This window comes from Sinohyriopsis cumingii, chromosome 8, assembly GCF_028554795.1.
Source record: "Sinohyriopsis cumingii isolate HCF-2022 chromosome 8, ASM2855479v2, whole genome shotgun sequence".
Classification (NCBI taxonomy): domain Eukaryota; kingdom Metazoa; phylum Mollusca; class Bivalvia; order Unionida; family Unionidae; genus Sinohyriopsis; species Sinohyriopsis cumingii.
Window position 1 is genome coordinate 64858676 of NC_142968.1, and position 16458 is coordinate 64875133.

Genomic DNA, 16458 nt, shown 5'->3' on the forward strand with positions numbered 1-16458 from the left:
CAGTTAATTGGTGCAGGCAACAGACTTGTCTGAGCTGAGGGCCATGGGTGTACACATACTGCTGTTGCAGGTGTGACATATGACTGAGAGGGGGGTACTGTTGTTTGCATGATACATATTTACTTTTGGTACTTAGCTGTTACTTGTATGGTCATTTTACATTTTGTTCTGGCTGGTACTGGGATTGTCTGTGTCTGAGCAACTGACATTGCTGCTATTTGGGAGTCTGTTTGAATTGCTAAATCACATGAGATTACTTGCTCATTTACCCTTCCCTGTGTTGACTTAATAGCATGTAACTGTAGTTTTAATTCTTAATTTGGGCCTCCATGTTCCTAATTGTTTTTTGATGTACACACATGAAGTAATCATTATGGTTTAAGCCATCATTGTAATGGTCATGATATATGGTACGTGTAGTTGCCTGACACTGTGGAGGGGTGTTAATTTTATTGCCGGAGTCATCCAGGTCAAAGACTTTAGGAGCTGTTTCATGTTTGGTACTACATCTAGTTAGTGGTGAAGATGTCAGCTTAAAGCTGCCTTTAGCATGGGTATTCTCATCCTGTGTAGATTACATATAACATGATCAATGTGAAACAGTTCAGCCCCTGTATGTGTAGGACACCTGTTGTGTAAAATGTAGCTGTCACAGTGTTTTTCTCTTGTGTTCTGTAGATATTACCTTTTTGAACACTTGAACTACATGAAGTCAGGCAAGGATCTCAATCCAATATCTGTTTTATAAACTCAGATTTTTGTGGATCTATATCAGTGATTCTCAAACTGTGTGCCATGGCACACTAGTGTGCCGCGAGAGATTTGCAGGTGTGCCGTGGGAGTTTTGAAAAATATTTAAAATTGCTAGCGTTTTGAAACCTTGAACATATCGAAAAATTAAATGGTAAATCAATGTCGCAAAAGTTAAAAAGTAACATATATAAAAACACAATCTCTGTCAGTATGTTATTCATTGGTTCCTTTCATAACGTGAGACTTGTGTGAGATCTCGGGAGAACTTGATCACTCTAATTATAATAATAGTCTAATAATAAATACATACAGCGCATTATACAATGTTCTCGAATTTTCCACGCTAAAAAAATAAATACACGACATAACAAATCAAACCACTACATTTGGCCGCTAAGGGTGGCAGCTATACAATGTTCTTGTATTTTCCACGCTAAAATAATAAATACATGACGTAACAAATCAGACCAAAAGCAATCAAAGTAATTGTGCCATTTGTGTCTTCATGGTATTGTGAGTTTGGATTTTCAGCATTGACAGAAATCAAATTGAAAAGGAGAGAGACTTCTTAAAATCGACAATGAAATGCGCAGTTGTTTGTCGACTTTGGAGCCCCGCTTCAGTCTGATTTGCTCTCGAAAGCAGGCACATCCTTCACATTAAATTTAAAATTAAATATATATGTAAAAATAAATAAGTTCTTCACCACAAAAATTGTTAAATCTTTTCAAGTGTGCCGTGAACATTTTCAGATCTATTTGGTGCGCCGCAAGACAAAAAATTTTGAGAAACACTTATCTATATGCACAGTGACACTGTATTTATTATGTTTGACCCTCAGAATTTTAGGCTAAATGTCAGCCATATTGAATAACACCAAATCATCATCTGCACCATTATTTTCATTTTCACTCTGAACATGACATTCCTGCATGGGATTATCAGGTATATCAGGCATACTAAAGCCAGAGAATGATGCAGAAAAGGTTGAACTAAGTGTGCTGAGTAAGGAACCTACAATCCATGATTATGATATTTTCAGGTAAATGTTCATAACAGTGATAGAAAGTATACTATGAAATCCTTATATATGACTAGCACATAGGCATAAACTTTTGAAAAAGAAACTTGCATAATGTGTTTGAGTTGGTAATTCATCTGAAGTTTAGATATGGTAGATGTAGTTCAGTTTCAATTTAATCCAGTCTCTAAGGCATCTTGGATAACCTAAAATCCTTTGTTTTTTTAACAGGTTTCCATGTTCACTTTCCTGTAATTATAGGGAATAACATGCCTGTAATTACGATTTTTTTGTACAGTACACTTTAAACAATCTTGACAATATAATAAATAATAATAATAATAAAATAATAATAATAATATTAATAATAATATTAAGTGCAAGGTATTTATTCAAAAATCAATTTTAATAGGTGAATGAGTGTATTGTGGTCACCTGTGTTTTGCCTTTTTTTTGGTGAGTGACCCCAATTAACAGGTTTGACTGTATACCGATGTATACAGAACCTTGTTAGGAGGCCTTTGTATGGAGGTGTTTGTGTTAATGCAGTTTTCACTCATTTTGTATATGGACTTTTTTTAGGAGACTCAATGGCACATTATTTGTGTATATGGCCCATTGTAAATAGATTCCATGCTACATTATTTAAGTATATGGACCATTTTAATAGAAGATTCCATGGTACATTATTTGTGTGTATGGACCATTGTTAGTAGGTTCCATATTTTCACATTATTTGTGTATATGCCCCATTGTAAGTAAACTCCATGGTACATTATTTGTGCGTATGGCTGATTGTTAGGAGACTCCATGGCACATTATTTGTGCATATGGACCATTGTTAGGAGACTCCATGGCACATTATTTGTGCATATGGACCATTGTTAGGAGGTTCCATTGCACATTATTTGTGTATATGGACGATTTTAATATTAGATTCCATGGTACATTATTTGTGTTTATGGACCATTGTTAGAAGACTCCATGGCACATTATTTGTGTATGTGGACCATTGTTAATAGACTCCATAGCAAATTATTTGTGTATATGGACCATTTTTTAGAAGACTCCATGGCGCATTATTTGTGTATATAGACCATTGTTAGGAGACTCCATGGCACATTATTTGTGCATATATACCATTAACATGACTTCATGGCACATGGTACAATATGGACGCTTGTTAGGAGACTCTATGGCACATTATTTGTGTATATGGACCATTGTTAGGAGACACAATGGCACATTATTTGTGCATATAGACCATTAACGAGACTTCATGGCACATGGTACAATATGGCCATTGTTAGGAGATTCTATGGCACGTATTTATGTGTATGGACCATTGCTAGGAGATTTCATGGAACATTATTTGTGTATATGGACCATTGTTAGGAGACTCCACTGCACAGTATTTATGTATATAGACCATTGGTAGGAGACTGCATTTCACATTATTTGTGTATATTGACTATTGTTAGGAGACTGACCATGGCACATTATTTGTGAATATGGACCATTGTTAGGAGACTCCATGGCATAGTATTTGAGAATAGTCTTATTTATATATATAAAGTGGGCAATCTTTAAATTCATTTTCTGTTAAATATTAACAACTATGTTGGAAATAAATCATTCAACATTAGATAGAGTAGGTGTGCTTTTGAATTCTTTTTTGTTTAAAACATCAGTAAGGATGCTTGAAATATCAGGATGCTTGAAATATCTCGGACAAATGTTTTATAGAACTTCCAAACTAAATTTCACTTTGAATGTATCACATCAGCTAACCTTAAAATCAATTCACTGTCTCAAAACAGCCTGAAACTTAAATTTTTAGATAATAAATGTCAGGAAAACCAATCCATTTAATCTACTCAGAACCAACATCAGAGGCAACAAACTAATTAATATCAGTAGATGATGTTGCAATTTCCACTCACAACTTTTATTGTAGTGGGGTTTTTTCCCAATAGGAAAAATCAATTTTTCAGCAGGTGGTTGTCTTGATGATTCTCTTTGATGATTAAATTTTCCTTAAATTAACTGATCAATTGTATCATTTTTATTAAATGATTCTTATCAAGTGCTGGAATACAAGTATAGCAGTCTTTATCACTCAGTAGGTTGAAATAGAGCTCAGAAATCTCCAATGAGTCTGATGAAGCTTTCTTGTTTGATTTATGGTCAAATGTTATATAAATTAAACATCATACAGTCATCTGTATGCATGGCAATCATAGTTGGGTTAGGTTTTGCATTTAGGTAATTTTTGGGTGAGATCCATGTTTACTAAAATCTTCAACTAATTATGTGTGATTTTCTTTTAAAATACAAATTATATAAGAATTTGAGATTTCAGATTTCTTCACCTGTGCACTCAACATTTTTTTTGTATTTTGGATCAGATCTTTGAGTGTGGCATCAATGTATGATCCTAATATTTACATTTTTATTGAGGGAGCCAAGGTATCAAAGTTGGTAGAGCAGTGGAAATAATCCACAGGACATGGGTTCAATACCTGAACAATCCAGCCAACTGACTGGCTGTCTTGATGTTTCCATGGGAAAGGCACTTAGTGCCTATATTTTTGGTATGTGTTAGAAGTACAGCTATCACCACCCCACCTCACCCCAATTTATTGGTCAGTTTACTGGCTCATTGAATGACTGAAAGAATTAATGATGGAGTGACTTCTTTGCAATATTATATTATATTGTGTTCAACTGTACTTGTTTCAGTGGAAGCTGGTTGTGAATTATGGTGAGAAGTTTAATCAAACCTTGGATACAAGTTTCAGGTTAGTTTTTGTACCTATTTATAATTTTTATTAGGACCTCTTGCTGATTAATCAGATAAGATACAATATACCATATACATGTATCATGAAATCATTACATTGGAGTGTATATAGTTCCAGTTTAGTGGAAACATCATATATCTTCTACTTGTAAATTTTAATGTAGCAAAATGATTATTGACTTATCAGTATGAATACAAGACTGATACGGTGGCAGTGAGTCTGCAGCTTGTTAATTTGCCATCATCATGAAGAGTAAGAGAAAAAAAAGATCCATCTTGACGTCAGATAAGAGAGACTGTTTTGCAAAAAAGTTTTTTGCTTTTGGTCAAGGCCAGATACAAGTATATTTTATATATTTTATGGGCTGTTTGATTCAAATAACCAGTTGTTCTTCATGGTTGAATATGCAGTTGAAGCAGTACCAACAATAACGTCATACTCAGAGCTGCACACATTTGCTTTTACCTTGTACAAAATAATTTTGCAAATTTTTTGTCTTTGAAACTTGATTGATTTTGTTACTGAAGTTTATTCCAATCTCATTAAAATCTGATGTCAACTGTCCAATGAAAAGCTTAGCAGCAACCATTTAGGGGTCATGTTCTGGTGATCTTTGAATTGGCCAGTGAAAATGCAGCTTTTAGAACTCTGAAAATGAATCAAATCAGTCAGCACACATTGACACTCTTCAGCCAGACTGGTCAATCTACGAAGATATAAGATTCATCTAATAAAATTAGCAGTTATGTATTAAAAACTCAGTCACCAGAATATTGCCCGTAACCGGTTCTGTCAGATCTTCATGTCGGATAATGGAAATCTGATTTTAATCAGATTAACACTTATCCATTCCTCTTTGGAATAAGTGAATGATTGGTTACTTTCTTGATTAAGATTTTTTTTATCAAATGATGTAACAATGCAATAGGTTATCAGTTGTCCATCCAACATTCATTTTGGTGCCATTGTTTTTTGAAATCTCTATCTTTACTTTGCACATTATTGTACATGTCTTCAGACCTTCCATATAGCTTCACAGCTTGACTGGACATGTGCAACATCTTAGATATTCAAGGAAATAAAAGATCAAAGGTAAGACATTATCAAAGAGACATTTAAAGATTGAATGTTAAGTTTCGATGAATTTACTGCGAGCAGAACAACAGATTTTAGTATTTTGTAATTTGTATCATTTAGATTTGCAGAAGATATCTACCTAGATGATACAGAGGGACTCTTTACTTTTGGAGGTGCAGAAAGCACACCAAGTTTCCGTGGTTACATTGGTCAGGCAACATTTTATAGAAACAAGTACCTAGAACATCATCAGGTATGCTAGATCCTTTATAATCTGTGTTTTTAAATTCATACCTGTATATATTTAAAAATAAATCTTCCTTGGGGTATCAGTGACAGTGGATGGTTTCACTTGGCTTCTTAAAAGATAAGCAGTTGAGGCACCATAGTTACCTTCAGATGTAAAGAAACAATACTGAATAAAAAATACTGTAAGCATACAAAGAAACCCCACTATTACATGTTTGTCAAGGTCCATAGAGTTCCATCATTTTGTGTCATTTATCATGCAAGAACCAAGTTGACATGATATTATGTCAGCTGTATGAAGAAATTGTATGATGATTTACTACCAGCTGAAAATCTTGGATTGTTTTTATTATAGGGAATGTTGTTTATATAGCTGATTTTGACCATATCTTTTAGGGATTTTACATGTGGTACCTTTGTTTTTTATTTTATATACATTTTACATAATTTTTGTTATGATTTATGTTTTTTCTTATACTTTTTAACATTTATTAGGAAGGATTTATCTTGCTAGAAATTTTGTTTGATTTATTCTTACATTTTCTGACCATTTCCCTTTAGTTGCCACCATATTGCCACTGTTGTGCTGTGGTACTGTGAAGGGCTAATATAATCATATATACACTGAGGTGTGTGTACTCAACAGGGCTACTATAATCATTTATACACTGAGGTGTGTGTACTCAACAGGGCTACTATAATCATATACACACTGAGGTGTGTGTACTCAACAGGGCTACTATAATCATATACACACTGTGGTGTGTGTACTCAACAGGGCTACTATAATCATATACACACTGAGGTGTGTGTACTCAACAGGGCTACTATAATCATATATACACTAAGGTGTGTTTACTCAACAGGGCTACTATAATATATACACTGAGGTGTGTGTGCTCAGCAAGGCTACTATAATCATATATTCTCTGAGGTGTGTGTACTCAACAGGTTTTACAAGAAAGAGGTTTACTGAATGTATTCGGCTAGGTTATTAATAATGAACACTGCTGAAGTTCTAATTAATAAACTCACACTAATAATGATAATAATAATAACAATAATAATAATCATAATGACTTTATTTAAAGAAGCTCATTTGGTTAACTTACCAATCTTCCATGAGACATTATACAATGACATTTGTACAAATATATATATATAATTTTTATAAGATGAGGTGTCTTTAGACAACAAATGCTGTAAAAATCTAGACAATGGATCTGCTGCTACAGTAAAATGTGTACAAGGCTTCAAGTATGAGTAAATACAGGATTCATACAAATAGTAGTAGCAAACACGTGTACAACGTTTTAGGTGAGTACAGGATGTAAAAAGTAGTAGATTGAATTAAACAAAATCGTGCATATGATTGTTTCTGTAGATGTTGACTTAGAAGCTTTTTAAAAGCTTGGCATGAAATATGATATACAGTGTTACCCTGCTATAGCACATTCTGTTTTAACACAAATTCAGATATAATATAATCATGGCATTGCTCCAGAAATTTCATATACATGTATTTACATTTATATTTCTCATCCATGATTTTTTAAAATCTTCTTAAAAGTACAAAAAATAATGTGTAAAAAGTTTATTTAGGAATCACGCTGGACTTTGCCATTAATGTTGCATATTGCAATTTTCATTTCCTTTTTGGTGACAGTGGATACTATCTAGTGATTTTTTTGTTGGCTGTTTATACTTGTATGTAGAATAATGGGTTTGGACTGGACAAATTCAGAGACACTTCAAAATGATGCTGCAAAACTTGGATATAAAATGAACTGGAATATATCTATTGTTACATAAAGAAATCCATTGTCCATATTGACAAACCATCTTAATAGTACATTGTTATTTCATAATCTGCTTATTCTGAGATCTGGCCTGAGTACTGTATGCTGTGATATACTCAAATAATCATGTTACCGGACTAGCTACAGTTGTCCAGCCTTTGAAGGCAGGAACAGGAACAGTTACAGTTGACTAAACAACAGCTAATTCTCTTTTTCAATGTACCCAGAAAAATAAATTTGCTGAAACTTCAAAGAAAACTGATTACCTTTAAAGTACCAATAGTTCTATGTAAATAATAAGCAAATGAAACAAAATTTAGATTCAATTAATGATCTACAGTTATTTGATGTTGCTGCCACAGTAAGAAACTGGCATTTGTTTGGTCCTCCAAAGCTATCCTTTAGCAGTGACTTCAATGACACATGCACCCTCTATCAAAGCAAGCCAACCACAATCTTCAATAAAAACAAAGAGAATAGAGAAAATCAGCACCAAACTCATATAAAGGCAATGGAATCTGATTTATTATTGCATTTTCCAAAGTGATTTGAACATGGTTTTTTTCTTCCATGACAGTTTCGTTTTTGTAGGGGAAAAAAGTTTATGTTTATGATAACTACCAGAGTAAAATGCAAACTAAATTTCCTATCTTTTCAAAGCATAAATATCTGGCCATCAAGTTGATGAAGATGGAGTATCTCACAAAGATGTTAGTTAAACTTCTTAATTTGTTTACATATTTTCATTTCCCCATGAATAGCCTCATCTCCTGGGTAGCCTTGGTAATATGATAGCTGTCTCCAGCTGACCAAAATCTAGGCCAATTTAATTACATGTACATGAAGCACATAAACAACTTTTATTACACACACACACATGCACAAACACACAGACACGGTCATTTTGTTGGTACATGCATAATTTTCTTCAGCTATCTGACTTGGTTGGTTATAACATGGTGTATTCAATAACACGGTCATATTCTATGGACTCCAGCCACCATATTATATTGGGGTCACATTGTGTTTTTAGACTTTAATTTGATGGCTTGCACATGGGACAAGAAATAAACCTATTGATGTTTGTATCAAAAGGTCCCAGTTAAATGTCACTGTGATGCAAATAACTTTTTTCCTGTAAAGTAACTTTAATTAAATACCAGATTATGGCACCGAACGTTTTGAAGATGGCTTTCTGATGTGGGAAGAAAATATGTAGTAGATTTAGGATTGGACAGTTCAAAGGTCAAGGTTACCATGCTCAAAATTAGACAGTTGGTTATCTACAGATTCCTAAACATGGGGCAGGCATATGTACATTTCATGGTTGGTTAGCGTCATATTCCTAAACATGGGGCAGGCATATAATGTGCATTTCATGGGTTGGTTATCTACAGATTCCTAAACATGGGCTAGGGATACAACGTACATTTCATGGGTTGGTTATCTACAGATTCCTAAACATGGGGCAGGCATACAATGTACATTTTATGGGTTGGTTATCTACAGAGTCCTTGACATGGGGCAGGCATATAATGTACATTTCATGGGTTGGTTATCTACAGATTCCTAAACATGGGGCAGGCATATAATGTACATTTCATGGGTTGGTTATCTACATATTCCTAAACATGGGGCAGGGATACAATGTACATTTCATGGGTTGGTTATCTACAGATTCCTAGACATGGGGCATGCATACAATGTACATTTCATGGGTTGGTTATCTACATATTCCTAAACATGGGGCAGGGATACAATGTACATTTCATGGGTTGGTATCTACAGATTTCTAAACATGGGGCAGGCATACAATGTACATTTCATGGGTTGGTTATCTACATATTCCTAAACATGGGGCAGGGATACAATGTACATTTCATGGGTTGGTTATCTACAGATTCCTAAACATGGGCTAGGGATACAATGTACATTTCATGGGTTGGTTATCTACAGATTGCCAAACTTGGGGCAAGCATACAATGTACATTTCATGGGTTGGTTATCTACAGATTGCCAAACTTGGGACAAGCATACAATGTACATTTCATGGGCTGGTTATCTACAGATTCGTAAACATGGGGCAGGCATATAATTTACATTTCATAAATAATACTTTTTTAAAATGTAAAACTGCAAAATTAGTGATATACTGTATTAGGTTGACACCTTTTTTTTGAAATTCAGTACTTTATTGACTTCACCTTCAAAGACTTCTTGTAGAATAACAAATTCAGACTAGCTGTAAATCTCGGAACAAAAAGATCAGTTTGACAAATGCTTAATAAGAGGGTAACATTTGATCGTTTTTGGAGATTGTTTATGTGGATCCAGTTTACATTTTTCAGATTCCATATCCTAGTCCATACCATCCAATGTTTGAACTGAAGCTGTCACGACGTGAGGAGAAATGTGCAGCATACATTCAGTGGATGAATCATCGTACACATGTCAGCAGGAATCAGCTAGCACAAACCTTGAGAAAAAGTTTGTATGAATTAAGGCTTCATTGAGCAGGAGAATGTAAAACGTTTGAGATTAAGTTTGTGTTTGTGATTTTGTATTGACCAGTCACTAAACACAGTTTTGTACTCATGCTTTTTCTTGAAATTTATCATCACCAGGCCAGAACTATGTACAGTCTAGTTACATTGATTGGAGGCTATCAAGGCCAGAACCATGTTCAGTCTAGTTCAATTGATTGGAGGCTAACCAAGCCCTAACCATGTACAGTCTAGTTACATTGATTGGAGGCTGACCAGGCCCTAACCATGTACAGTCTAATTACATTGATTGGAGGTTGACCAGGCCTGAACCATGTACAGTCTAGTTATATTGATTGGAGGCTAACCAAGCCCTAACCATGTACAGTCTAGTTACATTGATTGGAGGCTGACCAGGCCTGAACCATGTACAGTCTAGTTATATTGATTGGAGGCTAACCAAGCCCTAACCATGTACAGTCTAGTTTCATTGATTGGAGGCTGACCAGGCCTGAACCATGTACAGTCTAGTTATATTGATTGGAGGCTAACCAGACCAGAACCATGTACAGTCTAATTACATTGATTGGAGGCAAACCAGTCCAATTAAAAATGTTGGCAATGAATTAACTTAATTGCTAAACATGAGTCCAAGTTAGTTCCTATATCTGATGTGATGTTATAATAAAGTGAGAGATAATTAGCAGTTGGATAAATGTGTACATATGCAGAATAATTGTGTGGGGGTGGAAAATAGTTATGATTTGTATTTTTGCAGAACAGTTATGTGTTTGGTTGCTAATTTGTTAGAATGTGTGTTGGTAATGGTTATGCATGTGGATGCAGTATGGTTGTATGTTTGGGTGCTAAGTGGTTAAGATGTGTGTTGATGCAAAATGGTTACGATTTGTATGTATAGAGAATGGTTATGATTTGTATATATACAGAATGGTTATGATTTGTATGTATAGAGAATGGTTATGATTTGTATGTATACAGAATGGTTATGATTTGCATGTATACAGGATGGTTATGATTTGTATCTATACAGAATGTTTTTGGTTTGTATTTATACAGAATGGTTATGATTTGTATGTATACAGAATGGTTATGATTTGTATGTATATGGAATGGTTATGATTTGTATATATACAGAATGTTATTGATTTGTATTTATATGGAATGGTTATGATTTGTATATATACAGAATGGTTATAAATTGTATGTAGGCAGAATGGTTATGGTGGTGCGCTACAGTTTTATATTTTGAATAGGGTTAGATTTTTAAAGGTAAAGAATTTCCCTGGTCTTCCTCACTGGTTATACTGGTTATTTAAAAAGATCTTGTCTATCTAGATATTAATTTGCTAAAGGATTTTTTAATTCCTTTTATTTTGGTGTATAATTGATTGGGGTAGTATAGGTTTTAGAATATACAACTTGTCCTACTTCAGATATGTACACCTATACAAAAAATTTCTAGCTTTGTTTGGTCATTTTCAGTTCTTGGACTTAAGAACTATATTGTAAACAAAGAACCAATAACTTCTTTTTACATCTTTTATGTGATGTGTTCTTACTCATATAGAAATTAAAATGGGTGCACTTTATTGTCAGAAAGAATGTGAATGAAAACACAGGGTTCTGTATTATTAACGTGTTTGATGAGGTTGTAAAATTAAATGTGCACATACCAGCCTACTCTTTATGATATCAATAGAGCCAAAAGGAAGATAGAGAGAGAAAAGACAGAATTCCTTTGGTCATTCGTGCAAATATTATAAAGTCAAAGTATATTGGTATATAATTAAAACAAAGACCAGTATAGTGTTTGATGCTGGGCACTCTCATGACATCTGTATTGAAAATGAATGATATGTAGCAAACAAACATTTGCTATATATTTACAGCATAACAAAACTACATGGACAAAGTCTATATATAGAGTAAAAATGCTAAGAAATGGAACAATGAGACATACCATATTATAAAGAAATTTTTTGAGGTTGCAGCTGCCATAAACATGAATGTTATACACTGAGCAGATTTGAACCTTAACTATGTATTTACAGCAATATAACTGTTTGAATAAAATATGCCATATAAATGTGCTATCATTTGAAACACTGAGACAAGCAGCATTATAAAACGATGAGACTGCAGAAGCCATATAACATTGTAAGAGATTACTGCATATGCAACCGCCTCAAATCAGAACAAGTGGGGGAGCATCATATCACTAACAAGAAGATGGCATTTAACAATTATATTATAGGGAGGTATGATAGGGTGAAGGTGGGAAAAATCCCTACAGAAAAAGACAATACATCTGCACTCCAGAAGGATATTGGCTCAACTGACGCCAAAGTAATTAGCAGAGAGAATCCCTTTGCACGCAACCAGTGCGAAAGCATTGCGATTGTTTGGGCAAATATGGTGTGCTTTAGACTAATTCAGGCAGTTTTTTTAAAGCAGTCATTTTGGTTAGCTGTTTTCTTAGATCAATTTCAGTTTTCACAAGTATGTGACTGAGTATCCAAAGAAATTTCAGGCACACTACATGAAAATAACATAGAGGTATGTCAAGATTCTGTGCAGTGTGTATGTTGGAAGTCCAAACAACTACACTTTTATCCTGTCACTCTCAGAAGTTCATACTATCTATAGAGTGCCCCCTATGATTTGTATATGTGCAGAATGGTTTTGATTTGTATGTGTACAAAATGGTTGTAATGTATAGGGGTGCAAAAAGGTTAATATTTGTGTGTTTGCAGAATGGTTATAATATGCATGGGTGCAAAATGAATTACACACATAGAAAATGGTTGTGAATGATACATAGAGAAAAGTTATGATTTGTGCTTTTACAAAATGATTATGAATTTTACATGCATAAATGGGTTATGATTTGTACATATACAGAAGGCTTATGATTTGTTCATATACAGAAGGGTTTTAATTTGTGCATGTGTAAAGGGTTATGATTTGTGGATGTGCAAAGGGTTATGATTTGTACTTTTGCGAAGGGTTATGATTGGTACATGTGCAAAGGGTTATGATTTGTGCATGTGCAAAGGGTTATGATTTGTACATGTGCAAAGGGTTATGATTTATGCATGTGCAGAGGGTTATGTTTGTGCATGTGCAAAGGGTTATGATTTGTGTGTGTGCAGAGGGTTATGTTTGTGCATGTGCAAAGGGTTATGATTTGTGCATGTGCAGATGGTTATGATTTGTACATGTGCAAAGGGTTATGATTTGTGCATGTGCAAAGGGTTATGATTTATGCATGTGCAGAGGGTTATGTTTGTGCATGTGCAGATGGTTATGATTTGTGTATGTGCAAAGGGTTACAATTTATGTATGTGCCGAGGGTTATGATTTGTGCATGTGCAAAGGGTTATGATTTATGCATGTGCAGAGGGTTATGTTTGTGCATGTGCAAAGGGTTATGATTTGTGTGTGTGCAGAGGGTTATGTTTGTGCATGTGCAAAGGGTTATGATTTGTGCATGTGCAGAGGGTTATGATTTGTACATGTGCAAAGGGTTATGATTTGTGCATGTGCAGAGGGTTATGATTTATGCATGTGCAGAGGGTTATGTTTGTGTATGTGCAAAGGGTTACAATTTATGTATGTGCAGAGGGTTATGATTTGTACATGTGCAAAGGGTTATGATTTATGCATGTGCAGAGGGTTATGTTTGTGCATGTGCAGAGGGTTATGATTTGTGTATGTGCAAAGGGTTACAATTTGTATATGTGCAGAGGGTTATGATTTATGCATGTGCAAAGGGTTATGATTGTGTATCAGAATTTTAGTAATAATATGCATGTGCTTATTAACAGTGGTGATAGTAGTGGGTTACAGGAAGTGAACAAACCCAGGGTGGGAATATAGAAAGTTACTGACTAGTAGGGGTTTACTGGAAGTGACCAAACCCAGGGTGGGAATATAGAAAGTTACTGACTAGTGGGGGTTTACAGGAAGTGACCAAAGCCAGGGTGGGAATATAGAAAGTTACTGACTAGTAGGGGTTTACAGGAAGAGACCAAAGCCAGGGTGGGAATATAGAAAGTTACTGACTAGTAGGGGTTTACAGGAAGTGACCAAAGCCAGGGTGAAAATATAGAAAGTTACTGAAAGAATTTAGTACCTTTTGTATACTTCAGGATCATGCCAGCAACCTTTCTATGATCTTGTGATGTCCTTGAGATCCAAGATATTAAGACAGCAAAGAAAGCCAATGTGCAGTGTGACTTTGGGACTGAGGCCTAAATACTGGAAGGTGGCCAGTAGGCTTGTGAAGCAACAGGTGTTTGCTGGGAAAGAATTGTCATCAAAACTGATTGCTGATGCTCTTTATGATAAGGCAACAACTACAATAGTAAGCTTCAAATGGTTTTAAAAATACTGTATTGCAGGAAGTTTTAGCACTGGATAAATTGTTTTAGTGCTTACTTAAGTGTGAAATATAGAAACCTGTTGTCAAAATAATTTTCAAATGGTTTTAATTCTTATATTTTCACATCAGAAAAATATATCCTCATATTTTCACAACTGAAAATATAAGATTTCCCATCATGCCTTGCAGTGCATGATTGTATGTGCCTTCATTAGTTATACTTGTAGCAATAATTTATAGAATGTGTTTCTTCCAGAAGGGTTTGGCAGAATTCCCACAATGACCCTAGGGTCTTAAAACATTTGAGTTTTCATTGGAGGAAAGATAATAAATTGAAAATAAAAATGCCTGAATTCCCATTTAAACAGATATGTTGATTGCACCAGAGTATTTAACTTATGTAGCCAATAAAGTTTTATTTCCATTTTATGTTGTTGCTAGAGAGCTCTGGATCAGATTGGATAATTCTTGTTATCTGATACTGAACACAAAATTTATGTTGTGGTCAGGTGGGTAAGATCATTTAGAGAATGGGGTCTTCTTCCTATTTTGGATATCCTTATTGTGTTCTTTTATTCTGACAATTAATTACCTTTTAGTTTCACCCATGTATTTTTTTGCCACAAACATGGCAGGTAATTACAAGACATTACATGTAGTAAAATGACATCTTAACTGGGAAGTATATTTAAGGGTTGTAAAAGTGCTTCTTAATATTTTTTATTTGTTTTTCATGCAAAAGGTACATGGTGTACATGTATGTGATTTAAATTTTTAACGTAGCTTTTTAAAAAAATTTAGTCATATTGCTACAATGTCTGCAGTGTAACAGTTTATAGTGATGTCTAGCACTGGGGCATCATGCCATAGACATGCAGTATGATGTTCCACCCAGTCACATTATCCTGACACCACGCCGACTAGTCCTAACACTAACCTCTTAAAGCAAGGCACCTGTTAGTACTGTTTTTTAAAAGTCTTTGGTATGGCTTGGCCAGGACTCGAACCCATGACCTCCCGCATCTGAAGCAGATGCTCTAACCACTAGGCCACCGGAGCAGTCTACATGGTTTGCAATCTAGTCCTTTGTTTTTAGATGATTTACCTATACGCCCCAGGTATGTGCTTTAAAACACAGGTCTTGTATACATCTGTAACACTAAATCATCCGAAGTTGATAAATTATCAAAGCAAAGTCAGTGTTACCAATATTTATATCAGAGGCCATCTGACTTAATGAAGCCTTCATAGTCATCATGACTAAAGAAATAAGTGGAGGATTTGACCCAGTTATTTACCTCAGTGCATATTGTTTCTAATTAGTCATTTTTCCCATAATTGTCGCTAATTTTAGAAAACCAGCTAATAATGGTTGATATTGACTGCTGGCATCAAAACATGTTTCTATGCAGATGGTGTACTGTCATCCTTATATGTGAATTGGACCAAGGCATTGAAATGTGCTTCCATTGAAATGCGCTTCCATTGGAATGCGCTTCCATTGGAATGCGCTTCCATTGAAATGCGCTTCCATTGGAATGCGCTTCCATTGAAATGTGCTTCCATTGAAATGTGCTTCCATTGAAATGTGCTTCCATTGAAATGCGCTTCCATTGGAATGTGCTTCCATTGGAATGTGGTTGATGCATTCAGTAGAAGTTATGTGAGGTCAAGTGTTAAAGCATATGCACACAAAGGTTTCTTTATTTTTTCTGAAGCTCAATTTTGGGGTCATTTTCTTTTAATAAAAAACGAGAATTTTGAGAATTTTGTTTCATATTTGTGTCATCTCAAGTGCTTGATAGATTTTATTGAAACTCTGTTAGCTACCGGTATGTATGTGGTTAGTTGAGATGTGCAGTATGGT

The 16458-nt window shown here is 34.8% G+C and overlaps 1 protein-coding gene across 2 annotated transcripts in view; it reads left to right on the forward strand.

Annotated features, from left to right (window-relative positions):
• The window catches only part of LOC149793699 (protein sel-1 homolog 3-like), a 111586-nt gene that overhangs the window by 37645 nt on the left and 57483 nt on the right, over window positions 1-16458 (forward strand). For both annotated transcript variants that reach the window (XM_089967694.1, XM_089967695.1), the window contains exons 6-9: window positions 4517-4575; window positions 5776-5908; window positions 10052-10190; window positions 14359-14573. In XM_089967694.1, the coding sequence (XP_089823820.1) occupies window positions 4517-4575; window positions 5776-5908; window positions 10052-10190; window positions 14359-14573 (546 nt within the window). The remainder of the gene's footprint in view (window positions 1-4516; window positions 4576-5775; window positions 5909-10051; window positions 10191-14358; window positions 14574-16458) is intronic.